Source organism: Cucurbita moschata, unplaced genomic scaffold (assembly GCF_002738365.1).
Source record: "Cucurbita moschata cultivar Rifu unplaced genomic scaffold, Cmos_1.0 Cmo_Scf00004, whole genome shotgun sequence".
NCBI lineage: Eukaryota > Viridiplantae > Streptophyta > Magnoliopsida > Cucurbitales > Cucurbitaceae > Cucurbita > Cucurbita moschata.
Window position 1 is genome coordinate 6,972,425 of NW_019268520.1, and position 7,683 is coordinate 6,980,107.

At 39.3% G+C, this 7,683-nt stretch overlaps 2 protein-coding genes across 2 annotated transcripts; one reads left to right on the top strand and one right to left on the bottom strand.

The window, feature by feature from the left end:
* Positions 1 to 150: 150 nt before the first annotated feature.
* On the bottom strand, positions 151 to 2,638 carry LOC111441475 (lectin-domain containing receptor kinase VI.4-like). The gene has a single exon (XM_023078490.1). It carries the CDS (start codon positions 2,224 to 2,226, stop codon positions 226 to 228), a length of 2,001 nt encoding a protein of 666 aa, XP_022934258.1. The 5' UTR covers positions 2,227 to 2,638; the 3' UTR covers positions 151 to 225.
* A 528-nt stretch (positions 2,639 to 3,166) lies between these two features.
* Positions 3,167 to 6,621, top strand: LOC111441515 (protein TIC 56, chloroplastic). Its single transcript, XM_023078547.1, has 5 exons — positions 3,167 to 3,984; positions 4,324 to 4,521; positions 5,237 to 5,519; positions 6,049 to 6,211; positions 6,302 to 6,621. The coding sequence occupies exons 1-5, from the start codon at positions 3,291 to 3,293 to the stop codon at positions 6,497 to 6,499; spliced, it is 1,536 nt and encodes a 511-aa protein (XP_022934315.1). The 5' UTR covers positions 3,167 to 3,290; the 3' UTR covers positions 6,500 to 6,621.
* Positions 6,622 to 7,683: the final 1,062 nt, after the last annotated feature.

Genomic DNA, 7,683 nt, shown 5'->3' on the forward strand with positions numbered 1-7,683 from the left:
AAAAAAAAAAAAAAAAAAAAAAAAAAAAAAAAAAAAAAAAAAAAAAAAAAAAAAAAAAAAAAGTAAATGATTGTGGGCTAATTTGGAAACCAAAATTTTGAACATTTAACATTTTGGTCGTAAAAACGCCTAAATTTGTAATTTAATATAAATTTTATTAGGGTATGTGAATGATATTGATTTACATGGATGAAGTTAGAAAAAGTAAATAGAAAAGGTAATTGTTTACCTGCTTAGATCTATGGAGGTTGAGATAAAACTAGCAGATGAAGTCTGCGAAGACGGTGGAATGAATTGAGTGAATCCGGAGCTAGATTGGAAGGTAAGTCGAGAATAATTTGGAGGATGAACAGAAAGAATTTGGTCATCTCCATTAAGATATCTCGTGACTTGCCTCATGCTTGGCCTTGCTTCAGGGTTGTAGTGGGAACAAAGAAGCCCAAGTTGCAGCACCATCTCCATCTCATTCATGTCATAAACTGCACTCAATTTTGGATCGGCTGCGTCCAGAATACGGCCTCTTTCATGGCATTCCATTACCCAATCTACCAATATGAATATATCTGATTCTAGAGGTCTTCTTCCACAAGCCACTTCAAGGATTAGAACTCCATACGCGAACACATCCGTGGTTTTAGATGCTTTTCCGGTGCGAGCCAACTCGGGTGAGATGTAGCCAATGGTGCCAACGACACTGGTTGTATGCGATACTTGGTCGTGGTCGTATAACCTTGCGAGACCGAAATCACTTAATCGAGCATTCATGTCGATATCTATCAAGACATTACTCGGCTTAACATCTCGATGGATCACTACTTGCTCCCATTCTTCGTGTAGGTACAGCAATCCACCAGCAACGCCTTTGAGGATGTTGATTCTTTGTTCCCAATTCAGCACAAAGTTGTGTTTTGGATGGTAGAGGAGAGAATCCAAGCTTCCATTTCGAACATAGTCATAAACCAAGAGAAGATCATTCTTTTTCTTGCACCATCCTTGGAGATTCACCAAGTTCTTGTGTCGTAATCGGCCCAAACTTTCGATCTCGGCAGCGAATTCCCTCATTCCCTGAGTCGAATTTCGTGTTATCTTCTTCACAGCAATTTCACTTGCAGTGGAAGGCAAGACACCTCTGTATACTGAGCCAAAGCCACCTGATCCAACGAGCTCAGAGTCTTTAAATCCCTTTGTGGCTTTATAAAGATCGTTATAGCCAAATCTGTGAGGACAATCTCTTTCCCATTCCTCAAGGCTGTCATCTCGTACTCTTCTTCTGAATAAAGAGGCTAAGAACAAAATTCCTATAAATGTCGTGGCAGATAATATTGGTACAACAACGGTGAGTAGAGGATTGAATTTTGAGGGCGGAGAAATGTCCAATTTCGGTGGTTTTGGTAGCTGAGAAACATTTAACGCAGGTGCTTGTCCATTGATAGCAAAACTCCAACCTGAAATGTAGTGGAAGCTTGTTTCTATTCCGGTTGATGCAGAGAACCCAACAAACATTGTCTCTTTCAAAACTGAATTCAGGTTTATGCGATATGAAATCAATGGCTCAGTTGGTTTGTCCACATTTGTAGGAGCTATCGTGACATTCACAACCTTACTATGGCGACTATAGTCAATCCAAGCTTGGATTGGATCACCACTATCCAAATACACCTCCGTTTTCACATCAGAGCCATAGTCAGAATACTCAGCCGTTTCAGACGCATTTGATCGCATGCCATTCTTGTTGATTCCGACATGGTTTCCCTTCGAATTTTGAGGGTCGTCGTGGCCATTAAGAGTATCGAATTCGACTGCAAAGATATGATTGGAAGCGTCGCCGTTGTTGGAGGAGTTGAATAATCCCAAATAATGTTCACTTGCAGCACCTGGAAATGTGGTCGATGGAGCTATAACAAAGGCGAGGCCATACCCAACTGGCGAACTGGAGCTTGATGGAACTATGGCAAACACAAAAGTTGTGCTGAAAGAAGAAACGTCTAAAACTGGTTCAGAACTTTTATCAAACATCTGGTGGGCATTAGGATTGAAAGCCTGGCCTATAACGAACTGGGTGCTGTCGGTTAGCCTCAACAAGCCAGAAGCCTCTACAGAAGCTCCTTGACGAAGGATAAGATCTGAATTATTGAATCCATGGTAGACAAACGAAGGTTGAGCAGAGAGAGCAGAAACATAGAAAACAAATATGAGAAAGCAAGCTAACGAAACTCCCATAGCCATTGTTAAGAAAGAAAAGAAAGAAATCAGAGGTTAAAAAGAAAGCAATAATCTTCCATGGACGTAGCTATGAAAGAAACTCTGATAAATAGTGAGATGAGGATGTGAAAATGGCAATTGGGAGGAAGATGTAAGAGTCATGGGACCATCGGCATTGCTAAAGTTTCCATAGTCAAAGAACATATTTTTTCAATTAGTTTGAATTTTGCGACGTTAATTAAATACTGAAAATGACACAGAAAATTGCCATGGAATGTGGGAGATCAGTTGAAATGAAACCGCGGGAATTAGGAGTTTCTCCAATAAGAAAATTCAAGAGAATTTGAACTCACACACAAATTGCTCTCCATAGATGTGGTGGAGAAGAGAGTTTTGAAGCTTCCGAGCTTCGATGCTCCAGCCACCATTGGTGACAACCCGCAAGTCTTCCTTTTTTTGTTTTTGTTTAGTATTATAATATTCAGTTTTTGACTTTTATTTTATGCTAACGACAAATAAATTTCTACGCTTTAAAAAGTTTTTTTTTTATTTGATATTAAATTAAAAAAATTTCCATAAATTCTGATCATGCTTTTAATACTTTGTTTATTTTTTCTTTTTTAGTTTGAAAAAACAACGTTAGATAAAGACATAAAAAAAAAAAGGGAAATATTCAACAACAAACTATAACCGCCTCGAAGAAAAAATAACCCACAATTCATTTAATAACACTACTAAAGTAAAATTGAAGAATTCTACTGAATGTATGTATCAAATAATGTCATTGAAATCATAGGATAGAGTAATTGTGATGTAACATAAAAGAAAGTTATAAATCATCGGCCATTTTCACCTTATTCAATGCTTATATTATATCCATTGGGCCAATTTATGTATGGGCCAAGATTCCATTTTATCATTTCAGCCCAATTTCAGTGTTGTCTATCCACTCGCTTCCAATCACTCTCCATGACTCCTCCGCGAATCCCTCCATCTTCAGGCAGGTCCCAAACCCTACTTTAATCGCCTGAAGTCTCAACATTTTACCAACTGATTCACCTTCTTTAAGCCAGAGTTGTGTCTCGGCTATGGCGTCAATCAACTTCAACCCCTTCGAGAATTGGTTCTCCAGGCCTCCTAATCCCATTTCTCCCCTCAATCTCATTGCATTTAGAGACTCGTTGTCTCAAAAATCCTCGACGTCCCCGAACTTTGCTTCAATTAGCCTCTCTAATGTCTTCAAGAAGCAGAAAAAACCAGAGGAAGCACCCGAAAAACCAGGGTATTACCGCGAAATGCTAGATCAATTCTACTGGGAATGCGAAAATTTACCCGATTACAGACACACCCCTGAGGTTGAGAAAATCTTGAGCGAAGATCCTGTTTTTGAGAAGAAAGAGAATCCTACTGAAGAGGAGCTGGAAAAAAACGAGAAGCTCTGGAAAGCGATACGAGATAGCCCTGTCGTGCAATTTCTGGAACGTGCGGAGAAAATTGCAGCCAAATACAATGAACTTGAGCTCAAAGAGAATGAGAATCCATACAGACGTGAGGACAGGAAGCTATGGAGGGCAATTCCTCATGTAACTGGGCTTGATGGGCGGCCTATGCCGAGGAAAGCAATAAAAACGAGAAAAGAATCCGATGATAAGTTTTGGGATTTTGCGAGACAGTTCTTTTTGGGGCTTTGGGGCTACCGGCAAAGACCTTATCCACCTGGTCGCCCGATCGATGTTGCTCAGGCCATTGGATACAAGCGCCTCGAGGAGCGGTACTATGATTGTAAGTCTAAATTGGTGTTGTTCCCTGAAGAATGCGCGCGGATTTCCCATTTTTGTCATTGCCTTGAGCTAGCCGTGGAAGCCACATTGGCATGGGCTATCGGAGTTCCATCATGAAACGGGCTCATATTAGACCTGTTATGTTCTTCTGCCCAAGTTTCTTAGATAGGCACTTTGTTTTATCTTGGATTTACTTTTACATTGTTTGATAAACCTGTATATATAGTCTACATTTCAGTCATGTTTGATCAGTTTCATGAAGTTGCTTAGTGATTCGAAAGTGCTTTCCTAGTCTTGTATTGTATTCATAGCTTATAGCATGATTGTGTTGACTCTGCAGTTATAATGAAGAGTGGAGGTTGGTACTATAAGGATCGGTTAGGTCGTACTCGAGGGCCATTGGAACTAATCACTCTCAAAACAGCTTGGGGAGGTGGGATTATTGACAAGGACACATTTATCTGGGGGGAGGACATGGACGAATGGGCGCCAATTCACATGGTTTACGGAATGGAGCGTGCAATTGCCACTTGGGAAGGTCAGTTAAAACTTCTACGGTTATCTTTTCATTTCTCCTTGTAAGTATGAAGTTGAAGGTATCAAGAAATTTACCCTGAATTTGTAACATCAATAGTTGTATGCTTAACTTGAGCATTACTTATTGTTAGTCTTTAAGTAGATCACCACATTACAGTTCAAGATGGAGCGTTCTTTTTAGTTCAATGAAGACATCATGATCGAATTAGCGCATGCTTCCTTTCGTTCAAGTGTTTATTATAGATACATCACGACGATCAAATTAAAAACATGACATGTCATGAGCAAATATTTTCAGTGCATATAGATGCTGTTTTTGGAATGCACCCCAGCTTCTAGTCGGTTGCTTCCTGCCTGATGTAGGAGTTTTTTACTAGCTGGGTTTACGGTAGAGAACACTTATTCACAATTACTTTATGTAGCTTTTCCTATCTTTACAAGATCTTGGAAAACTAGCTAAGCTTGACGCGATATAGAGAACCGTAAATCCCGTCAATATCACTCAAATCACTGCTTACTTTATTTGTGGCTAGCTGCCATCTTTAACTCGGTTCCTACTTTTATGCTCTAATCGTATTTGTTACATCTCATTTCGTGTTTGTTATATCTATTTATTGTTCTCGCCATCCCCTGTTTGACGTCGGCCCCATCTAGTTGATTTATAAACAGATGTCATATTTACAAAGAGGTTTACTGGCTCATGGTTGTTTTTCCAGTTAGACTCGGCGCTGCTGCCACTGCTTTTATTCATAAATTGCAGAAAGGCATCCCTCCATGGGTTCCTCTTAAGGGACAAGAGAAGAAAACCTACAAGCAACTGCAACAAGAGGCTTTAGAGAGCAAGAGACGAGATCTAGCAGTATTAGCAGCTAATGACGGTGTTTGGCCAGGAGTTAGAACTCCTAGCCATGCGCTTTTTCTCTGGGCAAGTGGAACTGAGCTGACAACTTTGTTGGAGGCAGACCACATGCCAAACAAGTACATCCCTAGGGATCTAAGGTATGTCCACCCCACATTCGATTCACTATATCTCTATTTATATGAATTACAACCATTTTAGTTTTATTAGTTATAATAAATGTCACAGCCCAAGCCCACCACTAACAGATATTGTGCTCTTTGAGCATTAGCTCTCATGGCTTTACTTTTGATATCTCCAAAAGGCCTCATACCAATGAAGAGGGTATTCCTTGCTTATAAACCCATGATCATCTCCTTAATTAACCAAGGTGGCACTCCTCTCCCAACTATTCTCAACAGTTTAATTAACCAAGGTGGCACTCCTCTCCCAACTATTCTCAACAGTTTAATTAACCAATGTGGCACTCCTCTCCCAACTATTCTCAACAGTAAATCCATGGTGATAACTTTGTTTCCCTTCAATTGTTCATTCCGTAGCTGAGGATGAAATGTCCTTCTTAACGTTGGCCAATGCAGTAACTTTTTTGGATACATAATTCAACTTTAAATATCCATTCTCCACTAGATTCTTATACTCGCGTCGCGGTTGTTATCTGTGGTATGGCAGGTACAAGTTAGCTAAAATTCTACCCGGGTTAAGACCATGGGAGGTTCTAAGCGTGGAGCAAGCAATGGATCACATAACATATAGTGGGAAATGGCATCGTGAACGTCTTGGGTCGTACACGACTGGGCCTCCATACATCAGCCATTGGAATGATGATGTGAAGGTACACTACTTACTTACGACGGCTTCATTCTTATAAGTTTGGTGGAGATATGTGAGTCAGGATAACGAAACCTCTGTCCCTTTGTTGCAGAGACTGCTTAGGTTATTCTCCAACCTCAGCGCTAGAGTTTACAGTAGGTTGGAGCGGAAGATTCCTGGCTTCGATAAAGTAGTCGAGAAGGCCCAGGCTGATGCTGCTGCCAGAAGAGCTGCGCGGCTGGAGAAGAGGAAGGCATTGAAGAGGTCCAAATACGAGCGGCGGCCGGTCAAAGTCAGAAACGATCAATAGCTTACTATTTATTCTCTTAAAGTTCAGCTACGGTTTGAGAGTAAATGATTTTTATTATTTTGAAATTAATTAGTCTTAGTCATCACTAAAACTCCATTATTCCAATTATTTACATTTACTTCGTTGCTCGATTGTAAAATTAATCGTTATATGCGTTTCTGGGTGAAAGATGTCATGAGGCCGACATGGGCCCAAGTAGGCTTTAGGCCCATAACGCCCAACCGAGCTGGGCCCAACAAAATGTGGTTCATATTAAAAGAAAATAAAAAATAAAAAAATAAAAATTAGGCAGAGATCAAATCTAGAAGGGAAGGGCGATGGACGGATGGAGTTGTTCTTAAAGTAGGAAAGCAAATGATTGGACAAAACGACGGAGGATTGTGAGGCAGTTAATGGTATATGGTTATTTGGTGGCCTGTCACCATTTTCTTTCCCTTTTTTCTTCTTTTCACCAAAATGTTGCAACTTGAAGGCTGCACCGTAATATTCAACCATGGAAATTAAATTAAATTAAATTAAATAATTCCAAGGCTTTCGAAGGCCAAACAATCGATATTATATATATTCGAATTTCTCAAATCCAACATAGCTAATTATATAAATATTATTTCTCATTGATTAAACACTAAATTACAATGCGAAGTAGGGTTGTTTAAGAAAATTCAAAAAATATAATCGCTTTGATTTGATTTAGGTTGAAAGTTAATTTGGATTAATTAAATTTAATATATTTTTTTTAAAAAAATAATAATTAGTTGATTCGAGTCTTAAATTATCCCCATAATAAGTTTTGTTTTACTAAATTGAATTTTGAATTTAAAAAAGTTTATTGCATCAGAAAATTGTCGCCCCAGCAATCGTTCTCTGTTCGAATTCCCGATACTCTCTTTCTTTACCTTATTAGTTATTCCTCAACGTGCAGGCAACGCCCATTGAGCAAGTTGCCCATTTGCAGGATGCGATTTTACTCACATGCCCTTGCATTGCCCTCTTATTTACAATCCGCCCTTTTCATTTCTGTCCATCAACGGAATATTCATTCAACACCATCCTGTAGTATTTATGTCATTGCCCATATGAATTTTCCCACCCCCATTTAGGTAAGCTGTGGGACCACCTCCATTTAATTCGATTACGATTCGAATAAACTTGCTTTTTTTTTTTCTTTTTTTTTTTTTTTTTTA

Excerpts from the sequence above, each read along its gene's own strand:
- LOC111441475 (XM_023078490.1), bottom strand. The coding sequence starts at position 2,226 with ATGGCTATGGGAGTTTCGTTAGCTTGCTTTCTCATATTTGTTTTCTAT.
- LOC111441515 (XM_023078547.1), top strand. The coding sequence starts at position 3,291 with ATGGCGTCAATCAACTTCAACCCCTTCGAGAATTGGTTCTCCAGGCCT. Across the intron at positions 4,522-5,236 it reads TGCAATTGCCACTTGGGAAG|TTAGACTCGGCGCTGCTGCC; the intron begins GTCAGTTAAAAC and ends TTGTTTTTCCAG. Across the intron at positions 6,212-6,301 it reads ATTGGAATGATGATGTGAAG|AGACTGCTTAGGTTATTCTC; the intron begins GTACACTACTTA and ends CCTTTGTTGCAG.